The 27,295-nt window shown below is 37.3% G+C and overlaps 5 protein-coding genes across 9 annotated transcripts; 2 read left to right on the forward strand and 3 right to left on the reverse strand.

The window, feature by feature from the left end:
- Positions 1–90: 90 nt before the first annotated feature.
- LOC121263789 lies at positions 91–2,130 on the forward strand. The gene is made up of 3 exons (XM_041166865.1): positions 91–477; positions 1,269–1,411; positions 1,806–2,130. Exons 1-3 carry the CDS (start codon positions 345–347, stop codon positions 1,824–1,826), a joined length of 297 nt encoding a protein of 98 aa, XP_041022799.1. The 5' UTR covers positions 91–344; the 3' UTR covers positions 1,827–2,130.
- Positions 2,131–2,506: 376 nt separating this feature from the next.
- On the reverse strand, positions 2,507–7,017 carry LOC121263788 (thymidylate kinase-like). Of its 2 annotated transcripts, XM_041166863.1 has the most exons (8): positions 6,805–7,017; positions 6,408–6,478; positions 6,178–6,235; positions 5,246–5,602; positions 4,477–4,588; positions 4,337–4,396; positions 3,617–3,721; positions 2,507–2,717 (listed from the first exon to the last, which is right to left on the reverse strand). In XM_041166863.1, the coding sequence occupies exons 1-8, from the start codon at positions 6,816–6,818 to the stop codon at positions 2,601–2,603; spliced, it is 894 nt and encodes a 297-aa protein (XP_041022797.1). In that variant the 5' UTR covers positions 6,819–7,017; the 3' UTR covers positions 2,507–2,600. The 2 variants fall into 2 exon arrangements, with proteins under 2 accessions (XP_041022797.1, XP_041022798.1); XM_041166864.1 differs by lacking the exon at positions 6,408–6,478 and having other exon boundaries at positions 6,805–7,015.
- Positions 7,018–7,311: 294 nt separating this feature from the next.
- Positions 7,312–9,483, forward strand: LOC121263803 (E3 ubiquitin-protein ligase RNF170-like). Of its 3 annotated transcripts, none has more exons than XM_041166882.1 (6): positions 7,339–7,468; positions 7,664–7,764; positions 7,999–8,198; positions 8,334–8,435; positions 8,951–9,002; positions 9,096–9,483. In XM_041166882.1, the coding sequence occupies exons 3-6, from the start codon at positions 8,010–8,012 to the stop codon at positions 9,206–9,208; spliced, it is 456 nt and encodes a 151-aa protein (XP_041022816.1). In that variant the 5' UTR covers positions 7,339–7,468; positions 7,664–7,764; positions 7,999–8,009; the 3' UTR covers positions 9,209–9,483. The 3 variants fall into 3 exon arrangements, with proteins under 3 accessions (XP_041022814.1, XP_041022816.1, XP_041022815.1); XM_041166881.1 differs by having other exon boundaries at positions 7,664–7,759; XM_041166880.1 differs by lacking the exon at positions 7,664–7,764 and having other exon boundaries at positions 7,312–7,468.
- LOC121263802 (beta-amyrin 6-beta-monooxygenase-like) lies at positions 7,559–22,821 on the reverse strand. 2 transcript variants are annotated; one of them, XR_005940348.1, is made up of 4 exons: positions 21,825–22,821; positions 21,405–21,592; positions 20,966–21,320; positions 7,559–7,588 (listed from the first exon to the last, which is right to left on the reverse strand). XR_005940348.1 is itself a non-coding variant. In XM_041166879.1 (3 exons), exons 1-3 carry the CDS (start codon positions 22,768–22,770, stop codon positions 21,021–21,023), a joined length of 1,434 nt encoding a protein of 477 aa, XP_041022813.1. In that variant the 5' UTR covers positions 22,771–22,821; the 3' UTR covers positions 20,856–21,020. The 2 variants fall into 2 exon arrangements, 1 of the variants encoding a protein (XP_041022813.1); XM_041166879.1 differs by lacking the exon at positions 7,559–7,588 and having other exon boundaries at positions 20,856–21,320.
- Positions 9,713–18,362, reverse strand: LOC121263801. Its single transcript, XM_041166878.1, is given in 12 exon segments — positions 9,713–10,093; positions 10,096–10,394; positions 10,470–10,653; positions 10,752–11,076; positions 13,329–13,556; positions 13,669–13,857; positions 13,958–14,422; positions 14,526–15,297; positions 15,841–15,959; positions 16,063–16,507; positions 17,482–17,612; positions 17,810–18,362. Coding segments are annotated over 12 exon segments (3,549 nt in total). The 5' UTR covers positions 18,020–18,362; the 3' UTR covers positions 9,713–9,911.
- Positions 22,822–27,295: the final 4,474 nt, after the last annotated feature.

Genomic DNA, 27,295 nt, shown 5'->3' on the forward strand with positions numbered 1-27,295 from the left:
TGGTAAAGAAAGTTAGGGCCTTTATGCCCTAAATTAAAGCCCAAAACACTATTTTATTTTTCTGTTGTTCTTTTTCTTAAAAATTGAGTGATTTGGATTCAGAAAATCCAGGAAGGAACCAATGTTACGCGAGGTAGGTTTCATTTCTCATCAAATTAAATAATAATTTGGCGAACGAATCCGCAGAGGCAAAGGGAAAAGCCCTCGCTGAGAACCAAACCGGAAGGAAGGCCTCACATTTTTACGAAGGCCTAAATTGCAATTCAATCGAAAATTCCAAAATCATTCGGTAGTCGGGATTTCAGAGCCATCAATTTAATCGAGAAACCAAGAAGAAGACTGGAATGGCTGAGAAGAAAGAGATCTTGCCTCCCAAATTCGACTTGGATGCCAAATGGGACGCCTGTCTCGATCTGACCCTTCGCCGCTTCGTCTACTCCTCCTTGGCCGGCGCCTTCGGTGGCCTTCTCCTCTTCAGTCCGTTCTCTTCACCCTCTTATTTCTTTCTTTCTTTTATTTTCTAATTTACCCGTTTCGCTGCCGATACAAAACTATACTAGGAACATGAATGGAAGCTGAAGTTTGAATATTCTCCTCCCTTCTTTGTTATTACATTTTCTCTCCAACCAAACAGATGTATTGGGAGTAACTCTTTGATTTCCGTATTGGATTCAGAATTTTTCCGTAGGCTAGCAATTAACTGGTTAAATTGATTTCTATTGGCTGACTTCTTTTTAAAAGTTACTACTTTGATAATTCTGGTAACAGCAATGGTATTTGTTTTGATACTTCTTAAGAAGGGCTTTGGAATCCCATCCCGGCGACACCCTTGAGGTTCTGGGTTAGAAACTTTTTTTTTTTAATTTTTTTTATTGGCACCTGGTGTCTAGGAACAGCATCCGACTAATCCTGGGTTGCACAATCTCGGCAAGGAGTTTCCGCAAGTGCACCTCGAATAATTCAAGAGAAAAATCTCTCAGTCCGGCCCTAGAGATTGTTTGCACCTAAGGGAATTTGAACCTCTGGGCTAGAAACTGTGACTAAAGTGCCTTGTTTATAGAATCTGTTAATAGCTACAGCTCCCAAACAATGCAGGCAGGCAGGCTTACGTTCTTTTGAGCAGCAAAGTGCCAATGCTGAGACCATATAATTGAATGGATGTCTACGGATTGATTTTGTTGCAGTGATATAACGATATCAAAACGCCTTGGAATTCTGTTGTTATTAAGCTATAATCTTGATCCATGTATTCTGATTTGTAATGCCAGGGACTCCTGTTACTCGCTGGGCATCTGTAGCTTTTGGTGCTGGAGTAGGCATTGGATCTGCATACACGGACTGTTCTCGTTTATTTGATGGCACTCCGCCAAAGTTGATAGCTTCTAAGAGCACAGAGACTCCTGTTTTTCAGGTAGACATGTCTTTCGAAGATGATGACAAGTATTAAAGTATATGTGAGAGATCTATTCTGTTATGTGAAGGGTCAATGGGGTCTGATTTTGAAGCTTAGGCTGTTAAATAGGTAAAAAGTCATGACCATCACAAGAAGAGCAAAATGCGAATTAATTTGAATGTAAAAGCGTTAAAGAGTAGTGACCTAGGGATAGTTCCGGGGTTCTCCTCTGAGCAGAACTTTTAACATATACAGCCACGGGAAGCAAGAGTTGAGGAAAATGACCGGGTACATGGTAACCAATAATATATTGACCTTTAATGCTATTACTTCACTATTGTTTTTGGCTACAGCATATGCATTTCAAAGAAGAAATTGGGTGCTTAGTATCGATACCTTATTATTCTTTCAGGAAGCTGGGAATGAGAACTGATTCACTTGAAGCGAAGGTACTCCCAATTTGGCTGGGAAAATCAGAACTTGATGGATATTGCTTTGTGGTTTTTGAACAACATCGTTCTTGACGGAGAAACGTAATCCGGTGGTAGTTGGGATCCTGGCTTGTTTTGTTGTGTTGTGTAATCCTATTTTATGGGGGATGGAGATTTGGAGTTTTGTTTTGGAGAAGAATAGGAAAAAGGAACTTGTATTTTCACCCATGTGATGTGAGAACTTTCGGTTTTCACTTCTTTATAATTAATCTGGGTACTGAAATCATGAATTGAGTCGCGTCTTAATAAAGCTCTTCAGCTGTCTTAATTTTTGATGTCTTTTTTAAGCTCGTTAGGACAAGGTGGAATAGCAAAAAATTATGCTAAACGTCAAGAAACCGAATTAAGGTGAGCAAAGGATGTTTCCCCCATCTGGATTTTGGATAACCATTATTTGTGGATCTTTAACTCCATAAGACATCACTTTGGCCCCTCAAGATTTGTGATTAGCAATGTAGCATGTCATATCCACACTCGCACTTGCAATCAATCAAATTACCATCTAAACTAACCTTCCTTTGGATGAAAACTATTATGTAAATCCTCGACAATTGTCATCAAAAGAAAGCCCGAAACTTATTTAAAACACTAGCATTTCTTCTTCTTCTTCTTCTTTTTTTCAAATATAGGAGATAATTGCACCAGAATTTTAAACCGGACGATGTTCAAAAACCCACAATAACATACAAAAAGAGGGGCGGAGAGGGGGTGGAGAATTAAATTGACCAGAGGTTGGAAAGGGGTTTGTCTTTCTGGCATGTGGTGACGCAATCCAATACAATATTTTGCAGCTGTTTCTCGATATCTTCCATAGGTTGGCAAGCATCAATTATCTGCAGTCAATTCACAAATACAGGTTTAACACTTGAAGCAATCCATATATATGGGGTTCGAGGGGAAAGGGTAAAATCAAAATCCAAAAACAAACTTTCACTAAACAGAAGGCCAACTAGGCCAGGGTCGGACAGATTGAGCAGTTGAGTATAGGAGGTCTAACGCCGGATCTTCAATTCCCAAAAAAAAAAAAAAAAAAATCCCGCAATATGGATAGAAACCAACAAGCAACAAAACTTCAAAATGGAATATTTGCTTTTGTTATCTAAGCTATAGCTTCCCACTAATAAAAAAAAAAGCTCTAAGCTGTAACTCTCTCTTGATGTGAGACCTCACTAAGGCAGATCCCTTCGAACTCACCCATAGGAAGTAAACCCCGAATATCCGACCTTATCTGCAAGGACCATGAATCAGGTAATTTGAGGAATCTCCTAGTATGGAATCACTAGGCTACCCTTTGACCACTGGGCTCACCCAATCCTATCCATTGACCACTAGGCCACCCTCTGATGGGTTGCATTATCAATAAAATGCTACATAAAAGAACAAAAACCCAAAATTAAAATTGAGGGGAATTAATGAACAACAAGACTAAAGAGAGCAAGAGAGACTACCATCTAAACCAAAATATTATAATTTTTAAAATATAGATTGAAGAAAGGAAAAAGATTGCAAACTGAAAATCAATCAATAACAAAACTCTAGATTAGCTGTGTTATCATCATCGTGTACAAGTGGGTTAATATGAAACTATACTGCAAAACTAAAACAACAGTTGATAATGTGCAACTTCTCAATCACACAGTATTATAAGTTATAACCTGAGTCCATCACAACCATGAGCCAGAACATGCAACTTCTCAATCACAGAGTATAACTGGTCGAAACATTATATTACCTTCCACGAAGCATCATAAAGGTCCTGATAGCATTGGGCAACTTTCCTCTGAAACTCGAGCTGCTCATATCTCTCACTTCCATATCCTCCTCTTCCTGCAGCTTGCTGAAATTTTGAAAAGACTTCTCATTCCAAGAAGTATGCAAGTCTGCATGTATGAATGCATATGTGTTTGTATGCGTGCATGCACCATAGAAGGGTATGGATTTATGGATATAGCTTTTATAGATATGTGATGGGCACAAAAGCATGTCTGTGTGTGTATCGGGTTCATCTTCCACCAGTATTATACTCTAATACGATTTTTCTTATATGATTTCTATGACCATTAACAGAAGTACCATTTTATTTCTGCAACTGCGAAAGGTACATCAGCATTTCAATATAAACCTATCATTACATTGATTTTCAACACCTAGAACATCATACAAATGCAAAACCAGTCTTTACAAAATATCGCAGAGGGCCAATGGAAAGTCATCCAATTTTACAGAAACATCCAAGTCAGATGACAAGGGTATGCGTGTCTCAAAACACAGGTTAGGCAAAAGTGAACACTGAAATCTTTCAGAGCAAAGTTAACTAGCTCTCAGGCAGGACAGTTTCATGCCTCAAACAACATTTGAAGAAAGTAAGCTACCTGTAGAACTGGAAGAAACAGATCTTGATAATGGGGATGAAGTCATTGTTATGTAAATCAACATAATGATAACAACTTACTTCTGGCTGTATGTCAAGATACAGTACAAGATCTGGAGCCAGCAACCCAATCTCTGGTGCCTGCAAAAGAAGACCTCATTTCGAAAAAGAAACTCTAAAACATTTACTTCATCTAAGAACAGGTTGAACCATGTTTGCACCTTACACCATTCAACACCAAGTCCTTTGGCGGACGAGAAAGCCACTCCAGAATAAGAATAACGGTCAACAATGAGGGTGGTTCCAGTCTTCAGTTTAGTTTCCATTAATGATCTGTGTATGCATTACGCATAACTGAGTACAAGTCCAACCACTGTAAAAATTATGCTCGTGTACATAGTCACAATTCTTCCCACGAAAAAACTTTTCAGAAGGAAAAATAAAACCAAGTTGTTTTTCTTTCTAAAAGGTACAATGAAATTCATCCACATCATTAGCATAATTTAAGTTAATTTTCCAGTTCCAAGAGCTTCTGTAACAACAAGCTCCCTGATACCTCCAACATTTCCACATTGCATACAATGGCTCAAGCCACATGATCATGATCTTGCTATGAACTAAGACACCATACACAACTAAAGAAAACTATCTCCCACATACTTCCCAGCTTAAAGTGGAACATATATAGTACTTAAATGCCGAATTTCAGGCAGCCTATAGACCAAGTGCATGCCACCCACCAATGATTAATAGCAAAGAAATTAAAACAGAGTAGAACCTTAAGGACTGTAACAGGATTGAGCATCTAATGCTTGCACCGAATATTTTATTATCAAATGCTGGATTTTTTGTTTTCCTTCTTTCTTTTTGGATATGCATAAGAAAAAGAGCAAACAAGGAACTACTCTTAGAACAAACAAAGAGTTCAGCTTATATAAAAAAACCCACAAACCAGAACACAGCAAGCTGCACAAGAACGAGAAAACAAACCTCCTCTCCCAACGATTTGCACTGAAGAGAAGATGGATTGTGTGATCATCCAATTGTGATTTGTTGGAAAGATATGATGATATCATTTGCCCAACATTCGTGCTTCTGTCTGGAAATCGCCATAATTCAGCCGAATGCCCCAGTCTTTCTAAGTATTTGAGTAGGCTACTAGACTGTGAAGTCTTCCCACTACGATCTAAGCCTTCTAGAACAATCAAGGCACCTCTTGACTCACTGCTGCCACTAGTAACGATTGAATTGTGGGTCGTTGCCATTCGAATCTGCCTGTTTGGATACTTTTGAGGAAAGTTTAATCGAGATTTCAATAAATTTCCTAATGCTGATCCTCCAACATACCTAGAGAATAAAAAAACCTATCAATAAAAAAGGCTTTAAATGATAGAAATATAGTAGTACAGTAAATTATGAAGTCAAATTTTAAGTTTTTTCTTTAGTGCAGATTTGACAAAATCCCAATGCCCATTCAACCCGAGACTACTACACTTATTAAGCACATGGGGTTTTTCGTTGAAAAAAAATGTGAGCCCAAAATTCAAAATTGCATTTTCTCCTCTTTTCCTCTACTTTATTAAGTCCTCTTTCCTCTACTTTCTTGGCAACCAAAATGAGAATTCACATTTTTCTTTCTTTGATGACGGGGGAACCACCCCACGACAGAGCCCTTAGGACTCAACCATGGAACCTAAACCCCCGGGGAGACTAGCACAGCAACCTACCGCCATGGCCTCCCACTTAAATCGCAATTTAATTCCAGGGGGAATCGAACCTGTGACAAGAGGCACATGCACACAAGTTCGCCCTTACCGCTTGGGCTACCCACAGGTTTTCCACCATAGCCAACAAACTTCACACACAAAATCAAATCGGGAAAAGAAAGAAGTGAAGGCAGAAGTAAGGGGAGTATTACTTACAAAGCCCTGGAGAGTGTGAGACAGCAGACATGGGTCATGTCCCTCCCAAGACTAGAAACTGCAACCCATAATATGCATAAATCAAACAACTTCAGATCCAACTCAGTGGAACACACTTTGAATAAAATAACTCTTAAAGAGACAAAAGAAACAATGAGATGGACGTGTCAATTAACCAAACTGATCGATATGTGTGTGTGTGAGTGAGAGAGACAGAGAGAGAACCCAACTATCAAAGCTTGTAATTAGATGAGAGTTGTAATTATTCGGGGCTAAATTGCCATAATTTCCGCCATAGATCCTATATAAAATAATTAGCTTCGAGTAAAACAAAAAACAAAAAACTGAATGTTCACGAAGGGGAAAAAAGACCGAAATTTCTGGTTATGTTTAGCAAAAACGTTTAACCAAAAATATGTTTTCAGAATGAGAATAAAAACTGGTTTTTTCTTGTTTCTCAGAAAATGTAGTCGTTAGAAAGCTGCGATTTAGAAAATTTTAAAAAATAAGTGGATCGCATTCCACTAAATAGGAACAAAAAATAATAAGAAACAAAATATGAAGAAGGAAATTCTTCAAAATCCATTGAATCAGTAAAGAAAGAAAGAAATGTGAGAGGCCAATTACCAAACCATTTTCATTAGGATTTTGCAGTTCTCGTTCGATTTCTGATTACAGCAGACGCGTATCCCTTTATCTACGGTCTCTTCTGTTTACTTACTTCTCTTTTCGTCTTTCAGGGTTTCCGGAAGTCATAAGAGTTCAGAGTTCAGACTACGGACATTTTTCAGGAAGGGCGCGGCAATTTGTACCCGTACCCGTCATTCAGTTCGGGCCGGAACCCAGTTGGTTCTCCATACCCGTGACTCTCACTTTTATAATGTTTACTTTGGATTGACCCATTAAAAACTCTCAGTTTTTATTTTTGGAACGAAAAGCCTAATTAAATTAAAATATTTCATTGTATTTTGATTTCATTGTTCTATGAAATGAAACGTAACGACAGGCGACAGATATTCAGCATGTTATCCCTTGTGCTATTTAATTTAATGCATTTTTATTTATTTATAAAATCAGCAAAATAATTTTATTTATCTTTATATTAAATATTTGGGAAATAGACAGAGTTACCTCGGTGGCCCAATTGCTAGAGAGAGGGCCTAGCTTCAACCTGACGCCACTCCAGACACAGACAGAAAGATGGACGGTCCTCCAGCAAACGATTTCTGCTCGGTGTGCCATAGCAACTTCAAGATCCCTTGTCAAGCCAATTGTTCTCACTGGTTTTGCGGTGCCTTTTTATTACTCTTCTTCTTCTTATTTGATGTCCAAGGAAATCTCAGAAATTGATTTTTTTTTTTTCTTTGTGTGTGTGTATATATATATATATATATATATATATACACACATACGCATTCCTTGATTCCATACCAATTTCATATTCTGAATGAACTGAGTAATAATTTTCCATTTGCCCCACATTCAGTTGATCGTTACTCGCCTGAAATGATTGAACTCTCAGCGTTACCCTCGACCTGTGAAAACCTAGCCTTTTCTATCTAATATATCAAACATAAGTTAGGTATGGTGAGTGAACTTTTATCAGATAGCTGCATTCTGTTAGCACATCATTGCATTTATCTTGTATTATTTAGCCTTAGATTTATCGTTGTAAAGATGTATGTTTTATCGTATGAAATATGTAATACGATAACTATTTTACTGGAATGGCCATATAAGGTTGGGATTGTATTTGGATAGCAATGCTTTTTCAAAAATTATTATAATCAGGTAGGTAATTTGTTACCCCTCTGTGCACAGGGGATTGTATAATGCTTGTTTGGCATCATGGATCAGCACTCCAGCCGTGTAAATGTCCCTTATGTCGTCGTCAAATTACATTGTTGGTTCCTGGAGAGGCTTCATTAAGTCAGCGACATGATCCCGATGTTGCTGAGATTCTTGGAAAGGTTCAAACATACAATCGCCTTTTTGGAGGGCATGCCAATGGCCTTTTTCAGGTAAATTGACATCTTTTAAATAGGTCAGCAACATTTCTCTAAAAACATTTCTATTTACAGTTGTATTCATATCTAGGGACCCTGCAGAGTTGTTCACTTTGAATTGACATCTGAAAGATGCTTTTCTTGGGACAGAGAATGCAGGATCTTCCATTTCTCCTTCGAAGGTTGTTACGAGAACTGATGGATCCTCAAAGATCCCTTCCTCTTGTTATTAGAGCCCGTGTCTACATAGCAGTTAAGTGAACAATACAGATATGCATGCAAGGGTGGTAGCATCTTTCATTTCTGTGGATCCATGCTTACTTGTGCCATCATCGTCACATTTATGTCCATCTGGGATACCAATGTTTTTTGATAAAATAATAAAGGCATATAACTTTTCAGCCTTAATTGCGTGGTTTGTTACTATACCTAAGGTGGCATTTTTTATTTCATGGCATTAATCCGGATCTTGGAAGTTATAGATATTATTTTATGCTGTCATTTATAAACTATTCAATTGTTTTCATGATTCATACTGGCAAAACTGATATGGAACGTCAATGATTTGGGTACCAAGTACTTATATGTACTTGTTGAGAAATATCGCATTGCTTAAGACCCATACCTGTATAATGTTTTAGGAGGTTACCTATGTCATGCTGGATGGATGTCTGGACAAATATCCCTTTTTGTATGCCTAAAAAAACTATATGAATAGGTTTAGTGGTATTTCGAGGACATGTTCTTATTCTGTTTCTTTTGTACAGATGATTCTAAGTGTCATCTACATAGTCAGCCCCATTGACATTATTCCAGAAGGTATCTTGCTGCCTGTACATTTAATTTGTTGAATTCTTGTGGTGGGACATGTTTTGGTATCTAAGATAATATAACATGTCCGGTATATTGCAGGAATATTGGGAATAGTTGGCCTATTGGATGATCTCCTTATAGTGCTCATCTGCTTCCTCCATGTTGCTGCCATTTACCGGTCGATACTTTATTTCCGTCATGGAGGTTCATGAGCTCTCCTCCAGTTACGACATAAAATCGCAGAGAAGTGGGAGCCACAATAAAGGAAAAGAAAAAATTGTATGCATTCTCCTCGGATACACATGTTCTTTCTACAAGATAAAACAGTTTTTTTTTTTTTTGTCCTTGGTTCCTCTCTGTACGACAGTTGGTTGCACTGCAATGGCAAAGCTCCTCCTCCCTCCCCGCCCCGACTTAACAGTGTTTATGTAAGCAGACGTGGATTTTCTTTCTGTATATGGAGGAAAAATAATTGTTGTCTATCTAACAATGTCGTTATCATTTTGCTGTATATTACACAGCAAACGGAGAAGATGCTACTCAATGGTAACAATACCACGAAGCAATCCAACATCTAACATCAAACATTATGTATCGGATTATCCAAGTAGCTCAAGTACCAGAAAGTTCGATGACTGTTTCATCAATCGTTTGTTTTGACTCAGACATAAGCAGAAAAGTACCAAAAAAAAAAAAAAAACAGCAAATACCCTTCATTTGATTCACAAGCAAGCCATTTACACCTCAATCTACGATACGAAGATACCGTTCACCACATATTACACGCCTGTTACATCATGTTAAAGACAACTGATGCATAACAAGATGATTATTTGCATACATTCTCGTTATTTTTTGACATGATGCAAGGAATAAAAAATTCATTACATCTATGCTTCTTAACACATGAACAGTTTACAAACTATTGAGCGCTTCTTCATACCACGCCCCATGAACATTTGCTGACACAACTGCCACCACAATCAGCACTTCAGCTACCTCCATTATCTTATCTGTAAGAAGAGCTGCTCCCAGACGTCGCAGAGCTGTCTCCACCAATTGTCTTCCCTTCAGCCCATTTCCTCCAAGCACGGACCCCTCACAGCCAGATAAACATTATGGGACACCCGGACATATATGGGGTCAACAGCTTGCAAGCTTTTTGCCAACATATTTTCCATAACCTGTTTCCTCACTTGGAGTTTTGCAGCATCTAAAACATGATCATCACCTTCAGAGAATCTACTGATTGTTTCAACAATTTCTGGTACACCCACATCTTCAACACTATCCAACAGATCGGAGAGCTGCTTGACACGTGTGGTTAATATACTATCCACGTCTGAAGGACTTGTCACTAAGTTCTCACTCACAAGTGTTTGACGGAGAATCAACATGCTGTGGAATAAGTGACACTAAATTACAGATTCAAACAACAAAATGAGATGAGACAACATGAATTCCATATATTACCTTGTAGACATGACAATGATCTTCTGAAGTTGAGATTGAACAGCCCTTAGCCTAGATAGATTAAGCTTAAGAGTTTCAGGCAGCGTATTCAGGGTCAGCCCCCCTATCGCACTTACTAGCTTTAACAAACCAAGCCTAATAGTTAGATCAACCCTTTTCCCCTCGCATTCTGGTTGTTCTTTACCTGTACACGATAGAATTCCATAAATCAAATTGAAGAAATCAGTACAATTCAACCAATCTCAAATGAGACGTGAACCACTGATAAATTTCCAATCAAACCTGTTGGAGAAAAGGTTGGAGAGCCCATTTTTGATGACATGCGAATGCTGCCTCCAGTTCTAAGGGTAGTAGGGAAAAATCCCTGTGACAATTTTGCATCGCTTTTCAGGGCGGATAGAAATTCTCTGTATTCATCCCACTCTTGCTCTACAACCACTCGCACTGATGACAGCCACTGCCTAGTCAAGGGTAAAGAAGTAGCAGCATCAGCAGGAGATCCATATCGGTTGGAAAAAGCCTTTTTCAAGTACTCCAAACCAGCCGGCCCCTTAATAAGTGGTTCAACAATTCTTATGCGTGCTTTGCTAATATCTCTCTTAAGAGCCTGCATCCAATTAAATTGATACAGGGTTAGAAGTACACCTCCTGTAAAATGAAAAGCTTATCATCATATATTTTGTGGACTGGAGATCAAGGGGTCCATAATTATGGGCCAAAAATAAAAACAAATTCTAAGTTAAAAACAACTGTCACCGGTCAATCTAGCACTCAAACTACAAAAGAGTCATCGAGAGGCTTCGAACAGCTTGTTGGCCCAGCTCTTTCATTCTTGAAAAGGGCCGTGGTTGGATCCTCACTTTTGCCGAGAGAACAAGTAATTGCTAGGACCTATATGATCGGAACCAGTGAAATTTTGTACCCATCACAAAGGCACTACCTAGCTGCGCTATGTGGATGCCACTCAACTGTTAGGAAAAAGGAACTTGCAGTTATAGTACCTGACCAATTCTAGTTGACCATTAACCGAACAGAAAAATGGAGGAATCAATATAGATTATTTCTTGCAGTTATAGTACCTGGTCATACTTGCCTTTGTTGTCAACTGGGGAAACACCCCTTAGATGTCTATGCATCTTTTATCATACCCCGACTCTTTTTTAATATTGTGACATCTGTTCTCATTAAAGACAATTGAAAGAAAGGGAAAATAGATCACATCCCACATATTAAACACTACATCTAGATTCTTGATTCAATAATATTTACCTCCTTCTAAAATTCACAAGCATCTTTAACCCTGTAGTTGCTGACCAAGCTGCTCATTATATTGAGATTTTCCCCTTTCAAATTCAGACCTCTACAATTACCCTGAGGAAAGTATGGATCTGAAATAGTACTACAATTTTCATAGACAAGAAATAAGAACGGTTTTCAAAGACAGTGATGACATCATGAAAACAAATCTTTAATTAGTTTGGGGTGAAAACCCTAGTAGCTGAAAGCCTGCCTGGGCACTATTCCTAATAAAGCCAATGTTGTGAAGCTTCCAACCTCTGTCTCCCATCCCATTTAGTCCCTGATTGAGCCCCTCGGGAAGCTCAATGCAATTACCAGCAATAGGCATCATACCTCAAATGAAGACTTCCATCACTTATCCAAGAGCACAAAAAAAATCGACAAATGAACTTGTTGTCTCCTTACTGGTTTATCATGCAACAGCCCACCACCTCACCATCTTTTCTTTCCAACAGTCTCTGCCAGACACTAATTATATCCACTGCACACCTCCACAACAATTGACCTAAAAGTTCCTTGAATTATCCTATCTTCTAAATCCTAGCACCTAATCTGGGGAGCAACTAACTTCTTGTAACGCCCAAATGGAAGGCCCAAATCATATGGTCTATACTCCAAGAGGACTAGTCAATGATATAATTAGAGCCCCATTGAAACCTTATAAAGAGTAAGAACTTCTCCTTCCCAAGCAATGTGGGATCCCATACACCACCTACTCTTATCCATATCATATGGGGTATCACAATCTACCCCCCTTAAATTCCCGACGTCCTCGTCGAGCCTGTCCATTGTAGGTGGCATGGCTCAAGTTCCACATTTCTGATTGGGATAGGCTCTGATACTATTTGTAACACTCCAATGGAAGACCCAAACCACATGGCCTATACTCTAAAAGGACTAGTCAATGATACAATTATAACCCCATTGGAACCTTATAAAGAGCAAGAACTTCTCCTTCACAAGTAATGTGGGATCCCATACACCACCTACCCTTATTTATATCATATGGGGTATCACACTTATGTTTTACTATATTGTATTTAGACTCTCTGCCAAGACCCCCACATAAAGATGTCCTTATAGTTTCTCCAACCACTTAACCACCAATTGCAGTATAATGAACAGAACTCTGTTCATAAACGGTGCATTGGGATTGTCTTCCCTTCATGGGAATCCAATGATGACATGGACATATAAGTAGAATAAATATAAAGTACACCATTAGTTAACATAAAGCATCCTCCCCTCGACAAGTATTGTTTTTCCTGTTGATAACTGTAGTTAGATAGATTGCATTGACCCCAACCATTGGCCTGGATGAAGCAGACCTTATCTCTATCTCATCAAATGGAGGATCATCAAGTATTTGCCAACCGTTCTAAGAAGCAAAATTTAGCACTCATCATATATTCCTCAATGATTTTATGCATAAGATAGCCCGCTTATACACTAAGGGAAGAATTAAAGGTTCACAGAACCAGTTACGATATTGAAAGCAAATTTCCAGCCTACTGTTATTCGGGTAGTAAAGAAGCATAACACTAGTCTTGAAACCAGTACCTGTATTTGCTGTAGAACAAAGCGCAGACCCCTAATCATTAAGATGGCAAATGAAACATTTGGCTTTTCTCCAACTTGAGAAATCTCTCCTAGTTCTTTCAGCAACTTATGGTGAGTTTGCTTCATCTCATCGTCATTAGCTGGGGCCGAAAGTTTCTGCAAAGTGACTAATGAAAACTCTAGGATCCTCTGAAAATTTTCGATTTCTATCATGCCAGACTTCAACACCTACCAGGAAAAAAATTTATAAGAATGAAGGCTATTGAGGTGGTATTATGAATATACACAATAATATTGGACGTAATGGCAATTAACGGCATATGCAGTAAGACTAAGCTACATTTGAGAGAGTGTCAATATTGATAGTTTCAACAATTTCTTCTTTCCAGCTTTGAGGAGACATCTCGCACAATTCATCCCTGACTTCATTCATAAGTTTAAGAACCCAGCTGAAGTCAGGCTCCTCTTTATTCATGGATTCCATAATACCATCCCAAAAAGCCGCCTCCATCGTCTCTCTCACTTTTTCCTGCACAATAGTGATGTTAAGGAAGCCATTGTGAGGATTTGATCTCCATTAAGTGATGAGAAACTTGAAAAAGGAACAGAAATTAGATCAATGCACTAACATTAAGACTACTTTTATCCGGATCACTACTGATGAAGCTATCAGCAAAACCATGACGATGCTCATGCACAATTTCATTGACAAGTAGCTCATTCTCGCCAATTAACATTGCATCAGAGTTCAGGTCACCATAAGCAGAATCTTTGAAAGGGGTAGAGGATTCAACTGCTTCAACCGAGGAAGGATCATCTCTCTCAGACAAGGATTGAACTATGGGATCAAAGCTTTCACGGCCTTCAGCCAGATTAATCATTTCACCAGTGACAGAAGCAAAAGAGTCCTCAGGTGATCCAGGCAAACACGAAGATGAAAGACGTGGAACTGGGAATGCTGATGAACTCCCAGAATCATTCGCTTCTAAAAATCTGGAACGCGTGTCAGAGAGAGCACACTTCAAACGTTCAAGCCCAGAATTCCCACTCAGATGCTGCACCTTTGTTCTTAGTAGTTTCTGCTCTTCTGTAACCTGGTATCAACATGATGATAGCATATAATCATATGAGCTAAGAGTTAGTCAATTATTAATAAGAGACTGCTGATAACAACCAAGTGAAGTGCGTGATAAGGACCTGTTTTTGGATAGCCACAATATAATGAGTAAGACCACCATTATTTCCTTCTGAAGTCAAATTGCAAGTTTGCATCATAGAGAGCTCCACTTGGCAAGCAGTTCTCACCAGATCCTCTTCTAGTGACTTGGCATCCTTAACTTTCCATAATACAAAGTGATAAAGGTAAGAAGACCATGCTTTATCAAAAGCATCCAGCTGGGATCTGACAGTTATTCGACTAGGAATTGTAGATGCTGTCTTGTCATTAGCATTTTGCATGTCACCCTCTAGCATGATCTTGATCAAAAGCTCGAAATCACTAATGAACTTACAAGCAGAGTCAGCAAGAGCAACCTCGTGCTCACTCTTCCCACTAAAAACAATCTCTGGGTAACCTAAGATCATATAAGCACAGAGCACAACCCTCACTGGGTACCTTGATAACTTAACTGGACTTAGAACAGCTTCTTTATTAGAATCAGAACTCTTAGTCCCCTTCCTCTTGATACTGGCATTCCCCTTTACAATTGGAGATGCAACACGCTTAAGAAGGTGATCAATGTTCCTCAGACTAGATAGATTACCACCAGCTGCCTGTGAGATCTTGTAGCGACTCTCTAAACGGTCAAGTAAAACTTTCAAAGTTCGGATAGTCGTAGCCGACTCAATTTGAAGAGCAAGCTGCTCGAATGGCATTGACTTGACAGACTTTTCACTAATCTCTAAGGTCATAAAAGCTTTTGCCAAAGCAGCAGTAGTTTTCCTCAATGTTACAAACCGCCTCCAGCACCTGAAGATGCAAAACAGAACATTTACCACATATTACAAATGATTTAAAGAATGAGGGAAATGGGGAACAGGGAAAAATCACAAAGACGACAATACCCACAACAATAAATAAAAACATTTGACATTAATAAGAAAACTGCAACAATAACATTTAGATTTTTAAGAAATAACTGGACAGTGAAAGAGCCATCCAAGGAGCAACATTCAAGAAGTGGATTTTATTCAAGCATGTTCATATTTAGGGCTGCACAGATTCATTACCAGCAGGCGTATCTTTCTCAACATAATCAACGGTAACACTCAAATGTTACCCTTGAGAGGGTCCAATAGACCAAAGTAAAGATTCAATAAAAATAACTAATCTCACTTGTTAAGAAAGAGGGGGAAGAAGTCTAATGCTAATGATTACTAAAACTTGAATTACTAAATATTGAGTTATATGTTGGAAACACAACTATAAGAGCACATATTAACTGTATGGCAACCAAAGCTAACTGTCAAGAGGTTACCGCAAGCGATAAGAAAAAAAAGAGCAAAATAGCACCTTGCCAACTTTCTTGAAAGGTAATCCCCCTGCTGCTCATTCATCATTTTTGAAATGACATCACCAGAACTGTGTGAACTTCTTCTGTGCCTCAAATATTCTGCCCTTTGCTTCTTAGCCTAGTCAGTATCAAATAATTTTGACAAAGAACCAATATGACTTATTAACCCAAGCAAATAATGCATGTACTTTAGATGAAATTTACTTCAAAGACAAACTCACCCTTTGGAGCCGATCTTCTAATTGGTCTTTCTTTCTCATTCTCTCAAACTCCCTTTGCATATAGATGGACTTCGCTACTTGCCGAACTTTCAATACCCTAGCATGAACCCTCCTCTTTTCAGCTTCCAACAATCCCAGCCGTTTTTTTTCAGCAGCTGCACGCTTTTTAAGAATTGCATCATGCAAAAACTCCTTATACTTTCTATCCTGCATCATTTTCTGCATTAGGAATTGAGCTGATCGCTCTCTCTTAGCTACCCTCCGTTGACAAGAAGCTTTAAGGAGAACCATTCGATTTGCCTCTGCTTGCTGAACACGTGATTCCACTTTAGTACCAAGTTCATCGCGTTCCTTCTCAAAGCGCATCTCCACACCAGTTTTAGCTGCTTGCCTCAGCTTGTCCATCCTAGCTAAGCGCATCTGTGCATTTGCAAGAATGCTTAACCTGTCGGTATCAGTGTGCGAGAAATAAGCTGATGTTACACATACAACAGTTCACATTGGTGCATGACATTTTTCTGGTGAAGCATAATTTTGTTATGGTGCCAAAGCAAGGGAAACTTTTCTTCCAATTATATGATCAATGCATAGATTGATACATTCTGAAATAAGATCCATCCTTTTCAAATGGAAAGCCAGAGTCACTATGATCAGAGAAGATATCCACATTAAAATTAATGGTGAAGATCAAGACTTGGGTTGTGGGAAAATTACCGAGGTTTATGGGGGTTTGACTTAGTCTGGATGATCATTGTGAAATCGAATCATTTTCTTAAGTTCTGAAAAAGTGGTGTTTATAATATTTTGCCCTCTGTTATCGTTCATTATGTAACCAGGAGAGTCAATAAAATGGATCCTCTTTTCTCCAATCCTCTCAGGAGCCTGTTTCAATCATTACTTGAAATGATAATGACATGAAGTAACTACGTATAAGATCCTGTCTTCATATGTTGGAAAATTGGCTCAATGTATACTCGTGGTGCTCTAGGGACCACAAGGTGATGTATTTGCTGAAAGCTAGATCAAAAGATAACAGAAGGCAAATTTATCTTTTAGGATGGTATGATTAGTTAGGAAGAATGTACAATTGTTATTAGCTGATTTGATTTAAAGAGGTCGCAGAAATATAGCTGAAATAAGACAATACAAGAAAAGCCGATACCTTAATAAATAACCGGTCCCTCTGCTTCCAAAAGAACAACAATTCTTATGGAGCTACAACTAAGGTTTACAATCAAAACAAACTGTTTGGGAGGAGTAGGTATGACAGCAAAAGAGAAATTGAAGATGGGATGTATAATATAGAGCAATCCAATGTAGAATAGAAGACCAAATCCTCAAAAGATCATATAGTTCCCTCCGACTCTGCGACCGGAGTATTTTTTTTCCCACAATAACATTCTTAGAGAAACATGTTACCTCTTCTGCTCAGCAGCATTAAGTTTGGCTTCGAGCTGCTGACCGAGATTCGCCTCTTGAAAACGAGAAGGAGAAGGCAGTGGCGGACTCCTTGATTTCGGTCGTGCCTTACTCGACAACTCAGATAATTGCTGAACAACCAACGTTCATAAATTTTATTTCAGCTTAACTCAAATATTAACCAAGAAAGAAAAGAAGTGCCGGAGATTAAAATTCAATTACTTTTCTTTCCTGATGCTTCTAACCAAACAAACAAAAACGAAGAATAATTCGACCTAAGATAACAATTGAAAGAATTTTAGAAAAGAGACTAAAGAGAGAGAGAGACCTTTCGGCAGAGATTGGCTCCTCCGAGCTTGGATTCGGTATCTGCAGCAGTGGAAGGGCTTTTGGGTTGGAGAAGAAGGCGTCTGAGGCGACGGGGAACCTTGGAAGGAGTGGAGGTGGAAGAAGGTGTCGAATGGTCGTTGGCCGGAAAGAACAAAGCTATACCGGAGACCGCCCTATCGGTGTCCGTCACCTCCGCACCGGTAGCCATCAAGTAAGAAGTTGGCGATCACTCACTATATTGGAATTATTAAGACAAGAATGAAGTGGAAATTTCGAACAATGAAATAGACGGGAGTCTGTTCCACGTAACGTAACGAAGGTTACGGCCCTTGGGTATTTTGTGGATTTCTTGTCTAGTCTCGTCTCCTCTGGAATGTTCCCATTTATGAGCTTCAGCTTCCCGTTTCATCTGATTAATGGCTATTCATATTGGGCTGAGCCTAACAGTGTTGAGTCGGGCTTCACCTCGGATTTCAAGTCAAGACCTCGCTAACAATGGCTTTCTTGTTTCCACGCCTCCCTCGCTCTGCTCTCTCCAAAAGAGCCTCTCAAAATGCCTTAGCTATCAAAAAAATTCTATAAAATTAAACTTATAATTATCTCATATGTCAAGATGGGATAATGGAATGAATTTAACGTCAGTTTGAATTTTATAAGATTGTTTTTATAAAAATCTTTTGTAGAAGTAGAGAAGAAAGTGGAATATTGCTATATATCACAATTAATATGACTAATTTTTATTCAAGTGTTGATGATCGAACATTTTGATTTTGAGTAAGTAGGATTATACTACTGTTTTAATAGGTGAGTCTCGATCGGGGAGAAACCACAATAATATTGTTGATCATTCAACATATGTGGAACTGATTACCTTGACGGTAATGATTTACTCTAAAGGCGTTAGAATTGTTTTTGTAGTTTTTTTTTTTTTTTTTAGAAGAGTGACAGTACCCCTAATTTTATTATATAAATTCCTTGTTAAGAGAAATACCTTTTGCAATTAGTATAAGAGTTTTGGAGATTACATAAATCCCAAAATCAAAGCTCTTGTAAAAACCTTTCATTCTAAGAAAAGAAAAAAGCTACTACTTACATTAATTGTTCCAAAATATCTATAACAGAAATAAAACAAATATTTAAATGGACTATTTCCATCTAAAATTTGGTAAACTAGATTTATCAATAACAAAAATTTCATACAAATTTCTAGATAATTGTAAAATAGAAGAGAAAGACAAAGTAATACATGAAGCTTCAAGATTAGCTAATCTGTCTATCACACCATTACCTTCTCTGTATATATGCTGCACGTCAAAACTTATAAACTTGTTAAAGTCAAGTGTATCCTCCCAAATATTCACATACCTGCAGGGGCTTTTTCCTATTTATGTACCAATTAACGACTAGCAATGCATCAAACTCAACAATAACATCATAAAAACCAAGTTGGTAACACAAAGAAAGACTAGCCAAAAGTCTCTACAAATACATTTGTACCCACCCCAAATGAATGGAGAATCTATGTATAAACTGCCCATAGTGATCTCGAATAATATCACCACAACCAACAAGCTTAGGATTGCCTTTTGAGGTCCCGTCGATATTAAGTTTCATTCTACCAGTAGAGGGATTCAACCAACGAATTAAACTAGACTTTTTCGGTTTGTGTTGTTTGGATTCGAAGATGAGTTGAGATGAGTTGAGATGAGTTATGAATAGTAGTGAGATTTGTGAGTTAAAATTGATGAATACTAATGAATAGTAGTGAGATGAGTTGAGATGAGTTGAAATGAGTTAAGATGAGTTGCGAATACAAACCTCTCGATTAGCAATGGAATTCTCAAGAAATAGAAACAGCATCTCAACCTTTTTATACCCTTTGATGGTTTAATCATCAGATTTAATTCATACAATCATTTCACAATTTTTCAAAAAATGCAAGAAGTAGATTTGATTATACCTTCATATTTGGCTAAGTTTCTTGCTACCCACAATTTCCAAAGTATTAGACAGAGAACTAATTAAGCAATTATATGAATCTGATTTGTCCCATAAAAACCCAACCACTAAGGCTTCATTTGGATCATCAATTCATCTCAATTCATCATTATAACTTTTTCAAATTCTAATATAAAATATAATAAACAATTCAACTTTTACAAATCTTAAAATAATAATAATATTAAAAAATAATATTCTAATAATATTTTATCATCTCAATTCAACTCACTTCAACATCCAAACGCAACCTAAATTAACAATTTATCTCTTTACCCCAAAACTAAAAGATATAAGATGCCACAAATCTTTGAGAAATGATGCTATATAGATATAGCAAGATCACAATTATTAAAAACATATAAATCAGACTCTATAGCCTCGTAGCCACAACTACACTTCATCAAATTTGAGATTAAATAATTTATGTTCTGCAGCTGATTGGTAGAGAGATAAGCTTGAAATTCTTCAAAATCATTGTATTGATGCATCATGTTCTTAGTTTTCCAATAAAGTTAAGAAGTGGTGATGATGATAGATATTGAAAGCATAAAAAGAGTGGTAAATCCACTGCTCAGTCAGGGTGGAACATTCTTAGAACCCAACATTCTCATTTTTGGTGTTGAATATATTTAAAGTAAGAATCTTCCACCGAAAATTTCTGCTTTGGTACAGAAACTATGGAATAATGGGCAGCTTTGGACATAAATGTTAAAAAATATGTGCGCAGCTCAAATCAGAGACACCGCGCGTATTTCTAGTAGGTTCTATTTACTTAATAATTAAGAATGTGATTTTAAATGTATTTATGTATTTTTTAAAAATATTTAAATATAGTAAAAAATGTGAATAAAAAAATTAAAAAAAAATTGCAAAAGCGTAGGTTTTATGGTCTCGAGGGAGGCATCTGCAGAAGGCGTAGGTTTGTCTGTACGTGTGTTCAACTTCACCGTAAATAACGATGCAATAATAAGGTGGCCGGAGATGACAGCATGCACTTCACAAAGTTGTCGTGGCATGCATAGAAAATGTCTTACAAATCAATATGAAGTTGTGTACGTGTCATATAAAAGAACATAATCCAACATTAATTAGAAGACAACGTAAACTTGGGAGGATTTAGAAATCTAAACACTCCTTGATCAGTTCATATACATATACATATATATATATATAGAATTACTCAAGCTGATGATGAATGAAATTTGATTCTAGTTTTCAGGAGGGTCCAGGAGAAGCGGAAGACCATTCTCTGGAATGGGTGTCAAACCGTAACTTATTTTTTCACTTGGATTTACTTTCTTGAATTTAAATTTGATGACCGCATTATGAATGAAAGTGAGAATTTGCAATCGTGCATATTCCTTTCCCGAACACATCCGAGGTCCTCCTCCAAATGGCAAATAAGTATATGGCTCAGGTCCCTTTCCTTCAAATCTCCAAGGATCAAACTTTTCAGGATCAGGAAAATATTTGGGATTTTTGTGGGTTGAATTCACAGTTGAGAATGTCTGCATGGAAGATAAAAAAAAAAAGGTTAAATTCCTAAGTTTATCAGGATTTTAAGAACAATTGAATTAATTATTACATTATACCTTCCATCCCTTGGGAATAGTAAAACCAGCATAAGTGAAGTCAGTTGTGACCTCTCTGTATGCTCCTTGACAAGGTGGTGTTAACCTCATTGTTTCACGCACCACATTCCAAGAATACTTCATCTTCCGAATGTCATCCCAATTAAGCAATTCATCTGAGCCCTTGGACTTCGCTATCTGCATTTGTTCTATTAGCCAAGCAAAGCATTTCATCAGATTAAATTACCTTATGTATATACATATATATATATTTATGTTCTATTTTGCAAGAGTGGCCGCATATATAGTGTCAGTACGACTATTTTGTTAAAAGAGTCGATGCATATGCATATTTGAAGTTAGTCTGGTAGTGTCCTATGATAATTGAAGTTAGGTGCCTTTATGCACTGGATATATCATGATGAATGCCTACATATATACCTTTTAAGATCTCGTCGTAGACATGGGGAAACTCTGCAAGATAATTCAGGACGAACGTAATTGCTGCACTTGTTGTATCGCGGCTGGCAATGAATAAACCTGTAATCCTAGCAGCGGTCTCCTTCTCCTCCTCGATTCCTCCGCCATTCTCATCTGTTACTAAGAGCATGCGACTCAACAGGTCTACTTGTGCCGAACCTTTATTCTCCAAGAGCTCCATTTTTCTCTGTCTAATGATGGCTAAAACCTCCTCGTGGATGACTTCTCCGGCTTTAACTGCACGATTAAAAGCTGTACCTGGAAGATTTAAAGGAAGGGAAATTATGCCTTCCGTAAGAAGATTGAAGGGATTCTCTAATCTGGTTACATGCTCCGGATCTTCGATATTAAGAAACAGCCGGCAAGCCAATCCAAAGGTGTGCTTCTTTGATAGTGGGAAAACCTTCACTTCTTTGTAAGGAGACCAATCTGAATGCAAATGTTCTTTTGCCATGGAATCCATTATGGGTATGTAATCTTGTAGAGCTTCTGGTTTGAGAAATTCATTGAGAAAGTCCAGCCTCTCTCCTTTTCTAGAATAGTCAGAAGGAAAATGCAGAGTCTCCCGCACAGACCGTGGCCACCATGCGCTAACATACTTGTTCTCACTTGAAAACAAGAACTTGTTCCCAGAAGGGCCGCAGAACACAGCAAAGTTCTCCCCAAGCAAGGAGGTTCGGAACACGTCCGGCGAGTATTTGCTCATTCTGTCGGTTGTGAACTTGTCTGGGTTGCCACTTTTGCTGGCCATGGCATACTCCAAAGTTTCACCTATGATAGGCCATCCTTTTCTACCGAGTGGAAGCTTCGGAGAAATTGATCTGTACCTGTAATTGCGGAAGATGAGAGCAAGAGAGACGCACAGGATTACAAGAGGAAGCAGAAACGATGCAGAAAGATACTCCATTTTTCTCTCTCTAGATTAAAGCAAAGAAGAAAAAGAGATGTAACGTGTGTGGCTCGGTGATGGCGATGGATTTTTTAAAATAAAGTTTCCATTGAGATCTAGAAACTAGAGAAGAAAATATCTGGGGAGCAGCAACCATTTACACAAGACGTGGTTAAGCCCAAGTAAATTGACCAATTTATCTCTCACCCTCTTCCCCCCGAAGCGTCTCCCGGGGGTAGAATTCGAAAATCGAAATCTCTAACATCGGGGTTGAGCTGGGGTGGAGAGGGGGGAGAGAGTTGCTGTGACTTGAGTTCGATAGTGGGATTGTTAGGAGGTTGTGCGGCTAAGTGGTGGTGACTGAGCTAGCGTACGACGACGACATGGTAGCGAGAGAGGGGGAGACTCATTTCGAAATGTGAGCTGCGATGGAGAGAGAGGAGGGGGTTGCCGTGAGTTGGTTTCGACGGTGAGGGTTGTTGGGAGGTTGTGGGGCTCGGTGGTAGTAGTTGGGCTAGCGTACGGTGGCAGCATGGTGGCGAGAGAGGGAAAGACCCATTTCGAATTGTGAGCTGCGATGGTGAGGGAGGAGGGAGTTGTCGTGACTTGGGTTCGACGATGAGGTTTACTAGGAGGTCATGGGGTTCGGTAGTGGTGGGTGGGCTAGCATAATACGGCAGTATGGTGGCTATATCCGTGTGTGAGATCCATTTCAGGAGAGGAGAAGGGGCAACCGTGGAGGCTCGAAGGTTGCTGGAGGATTGTCGGTGTGAGGGGGAGCTGGTGAGATGGACGGTGGCGCTGCTGGGTGGCCGATAGAGGTCAAACGCACGTTTTGTATCCGATATGACGCTGCTGGCTTGGTGAGGGAGGATTACGCGATGTGGCTGACTCCACCAGTACCAACGGCGTCGCCGATGGCACTGGGCAGAGGAAGGTGATGCAACGTAAGTGAGGGAGGAGGTTTTTCGCGAGGGCAAATTCGAATGGGGGAAGAAAATTCAACCGGCCAAAACAAAACACACGTTTTGTTTAAAAATAAAAAAAAATAAAAAAAAAAAGCTACGTAAAGTGTGCATTGTGTGCACTGCTATAGTGGCTGCTCTATAGTTTTACTCAACTAGAGAAATGCTTCTTTTGTTTAGTTAATTTAAATGTATTTATATTATAAAATAAATATAATGTATCAAATAAAATATATTAATTTATAAATTTATTTTTATGTTGTAACACTTCTTTAATAATTATTGAGTTTTCTGTTATACTACCTTTCAAAACATATTTTTAAATGTTCCGTTAATTTTTACAACTACAAATGGAGAAGAAAAAGCAAATTTAAAATGGAGAATCCACACGATACACGTTCTATGTATTTATTGAAGTAAGTCTTGTAATAATAAGAATTAAGAAACAATATTATTTTCAAATTTTCTTTATGAATTTTAAAATAAGTATTGTACCGCGCACTAAAATTTGACTAGCAAAAATATTTTTTAAGAAACTGTATTAATATATGACGGTATTTTCAAGAAGATAAATGATTTGTATAGGCTTCAAATAAGCAAGTCTAAATTCTCGTAAAAAAAAAAGATCCTACCTAAGAAAAAATGTAAAAAAAAAATATTTTTTATTAGTGTGATCCACTTTTTTATAAGGAGTTTGTCTATGTGAGTTTTGTAGCATTACTCTTCCAAGAAAGGCTGTCATAATTTGAAGTTTCAATGCCTTATATTGTGCAGATTAATGCGGAGATATTGAAAAATTCTATTCATCATTTCTACACCACATACCATACACGATTTTTTTTTCCTTAATAAATATGTGGTATATAGATAGTAAGTATAAGAACTTAATTAATTTAGTAGGAATAAGACTAAATTAAATAAAAAATAAATATTATGTATGGCGTGTAGGATGATAAGTAACAAAATTTAGAAGTATTAGGTGGGCTTGCACCAGCAGTAACATGCTCTGGGTGGATCATGGTGAAAAGCCTACAACCCCCCAAAATTTTATAAATTCTAAGAACTTTTCTTAGAATCTAAACTTATATTTAAGAGAAAAATATATCTTTATAATCTTGCCCCGCCTACAGCTTCTGAGGACAAATTGGTTTGGAAGGATACTTCTAATGGCTGCATTTCGGTAAAGAGTGCATATAATTTACATAAATAGAAACAAGAAATCAATAAAGGGGAATCTTCAACAAATGGGGTTCATAGTGAGCTTTGGAAACAGATATGGAAGATGCAGACCACAAATGTTGTCATATGGCGTGCATGTACTACTGCTCTACCTACCAAAGTGAGCTTATACAAGAGGAAAATCACCATAGATCCCTTATGTCCAATATGTCTAAAATGAAATGAAACTCCAGACCATCTTTGATGGACATGTCCATATGCACAATATGTTTGGTTGTTAAGTAGCAGGAAAATTCAAAAAGCTTCCATTACAGGTGAGGATTTTGGATGTATATTTATGCAGCTGCTTCAAAGAATAGGCTAAAAGGATATTAGTCTATTTGCAGAGATAGCAAGATCAATGTGGGTGAATAAATAAACTGATATTTGAAGGAAGTTTCTCGCATCCCTTTGTCATGTTCAAGCGAGCTACAGAAGCACATGATGAGTTCCAAGAAGCAAACAAACAGCATAACATACCGAGATCAACATCAAACCAACAGGTGACTACAAAATGGGAAGCTCCACCAACTAATTGGCTTAAAATAAACTTGGATGTTGCTGTTAGAGAGGAAGGTAATAAGATAAGAGTTGGGAGTAGTGATAAGAGATCATGAAGGGGAAGTTCTTGCTAGTTTAATGCAGTCTTTACTTTTTTGTTCACAACCTCAGAAGCTAGAGGACTGGTTTCAGCAGTTTTTTTTTTCTTTTTTTTTAAGGAAATTGGTTTGCAAAATGGGATGTTAAGCTGCCTAGTGGATGATGTTAACACTACCCTTATTGATACAACATGGCAAATGAAACATGTAAAAAGGGGAGCAAACAAGGTGGCACCCAGACTGGCTCAAGAAGCTGTTTGATTTTGTACAGAACTAATAAACATTGACAATATAAATCCATGTATCCAGTCCCCTGTAATGGCTGAATGCCATATAGTTTGATGCAATGAAAGTTTCCATGTTTCCAAAAAATAAAAAAAGTGTGCTTCCATCCCTGGCCTAGATCCATATGACGTGGAAATCTCGAAATTCAAGGCTTTGAAATTGTAAAGTAATAATAATAATAATAATAAATAATAGCTTTTTGTTTTTGTATCATGTTTTAAAGGAAGATTAATGTTAAATATAAATTTTAAATAGACAAGTTCGTATAAGTAGTTCATCAAAAAATAATCAAGAATGATTTTTTTTTTATATTTTTTTAATGTGTGATTTACTTTTTTATAGAAACTTGCTCGAAATTTGTTTTATAAATCATTTCTATTGAAATAAAATTGAGAATAAGGAAAGGGGTGGAGAATCTAGTATTCTAATCGTTGGGCCGGGCCGGCTGATTCTATACTTCTTCAAAACTAATAAACATCCTATTGTTAGATAATTTTTACGCAGTTACTTAATAAAATGTTAAATTTTAAAACTTTTCTTAAGATTTTACTTTATTTTAATGTATTGCGATAAAAATATTACCTTATTATAAAATAGTGAAATAGTTTTAAATAGTTTATATTAAGGCTTTTTTTTTCAAAAAAAAAAAAAAAGGCTATATTAACACTTTATAATAGTTGATGGACCTTTATTAGTAGAATAAAAGTTGAATTGTTTATTATATTTTGAGTAGACATTTAGAAAAGTTATTTTGAGATTTGAAAAAAATGAATTGTTTATTATATTTTACGTGGGCATTTAGAAAAGTTGTTTTGAGATTTGAAAAAATTGAATTGTTTATTATATTTTATGTGGAAATTTGAAAAAGTTATAATAATGAGATGAGATAAGTTTATATGAGTTTTGAATTCAAACGAGACCTAATTCTTATAATTGATAATTTCATACCATTTGCCTCATTATACACGTATTACAAATATAGTTTCAAATTATGTTCCGCTATTTCAATTGGAATTTTTTTGTTCCAATATAGGATTCGGTACGCTATATTATTACATTCCAAATTTGGGCCCATTCTAGTCAAATTTCGACCATTCTGATTGGCGTTCTGGACCATATTCTATTCCGGACTGTTTTAATAACAGGTCTATAATTTTTTTTAAGTTTGAACGGCATATTTATAAATTTTAAATCTAAATAGTATTTAGAATATTTTAAAATCTAAAAGGTATTTATATAGTTTTAATTTTATTTTAAATTTAGATATATCTCATCACTTTCTTTTTTTCTAAATATCATTATTTTTAATAATTTTTCGGTTCTTTTATTTAATTTTTCTTTGTTTTTCCATCTCAACTTAAATTTGTGATTTTTTTAATGGTATCTTTGGAGACTAATATCTCTACTCTTTTTAATGTTTTCAGCATATATTCATTTTATAAATAGTCAATTCTTTCACATACACACACATATATG

This window comes from Juglans microcarpa x Juglans regia, chromosome 4S (assembly GCF_004785595.1).
Source record: "Juglans microcarpa x Juglans regia isolate MS1-56 chromosome 4S, Jm3101_v1.0, whole genome shotgun sequence".
Classification (NCBI taxonomy): domain Eukaryota; kingdom Viridiplantae; phylum Streptophyta; class Magnoliopsida; order Fagales; family Juglandaceae; genus Juglans; species Juglans microcarpa x Juglans regia.

Coding starts and splice junctions, on each gene's coding strand:
- LOC121263789 (XM_041166865.1), top strand. CDS start 345: ATGGCTGAGAAGAAAGAGATCTTGCCTCCCAAATTCGACTTGGATGCC. Junction 478..1,268: donor CGGTGGCCTTCTCCTCTTCA/GTCCGTTCTCTT, acceptor TTGTAATGCCAG/GGACTCCTGTTACTCGCTGG. Junction 1,412..1,805: donor CAGAGACTCCTGTTTTTCAG/GTAGACATGTCT, acceptor TTATTCTTTCAG/GAAGCTGGGAATGAGAACTG.
- LOC121263788 (XM_041166863.1), bottom strand. Junction 6,236..6,407: donor TCTAATTACAAGCTTTGATA/GTTGGGTTCTCT, acceptor TATGGGTTGCAG/TTTCTAGTCTTGGGAGGGAC. Junction 3,722..4,336: donor ATCTTGACATACAGCCAGAA/GTAAGTTGTTAT, acceptor TCAAAATTTCAG/CAAGCTGCAGGAAGAGGAGG.
- LOC121263803 (XM_041166880.1), top strand. CDS start 7,378: ATGGACGGTCCTCCAGCAAACGATTTCTGCTCGGTGTGCCATAGCAAC. Junction 7,469..7,998: donor TTGTTCTCACTGGTTTTGCG/GTGCCTTTTTAT, acceptor CTCTGTGCACAG/GGGATTGTATAATGCTTGTT. Junction 8,436..8,950: donor GAGCCCGTGTCTACATAGCA/GTTAAGTGAACA, acceptor TCTTTTGTACAG/ATGATTCTAAGTGTCATCTA.
- LOC121263802 (XM_041166879.1), bottom strand. CDS start 22,770: ATGGAGTATCTTTCTGCATCGTTTCTGCTTCCTCTTGTAATCCTGTGC. Junction 21,593..21,824: donor CTACGACGAGATCTTAAAAG/GTATATATGTAG, acceptor CTTGGCTAATAG/AACAAATGCAGATAGCGAAG. Junction 21,321..21,404: donor CTATTCCCAAGGGATGGAAG/GTATAATGTAAT, acceptor TCTTCCATGCAG/ACATTCTCAACTGTGAATTC.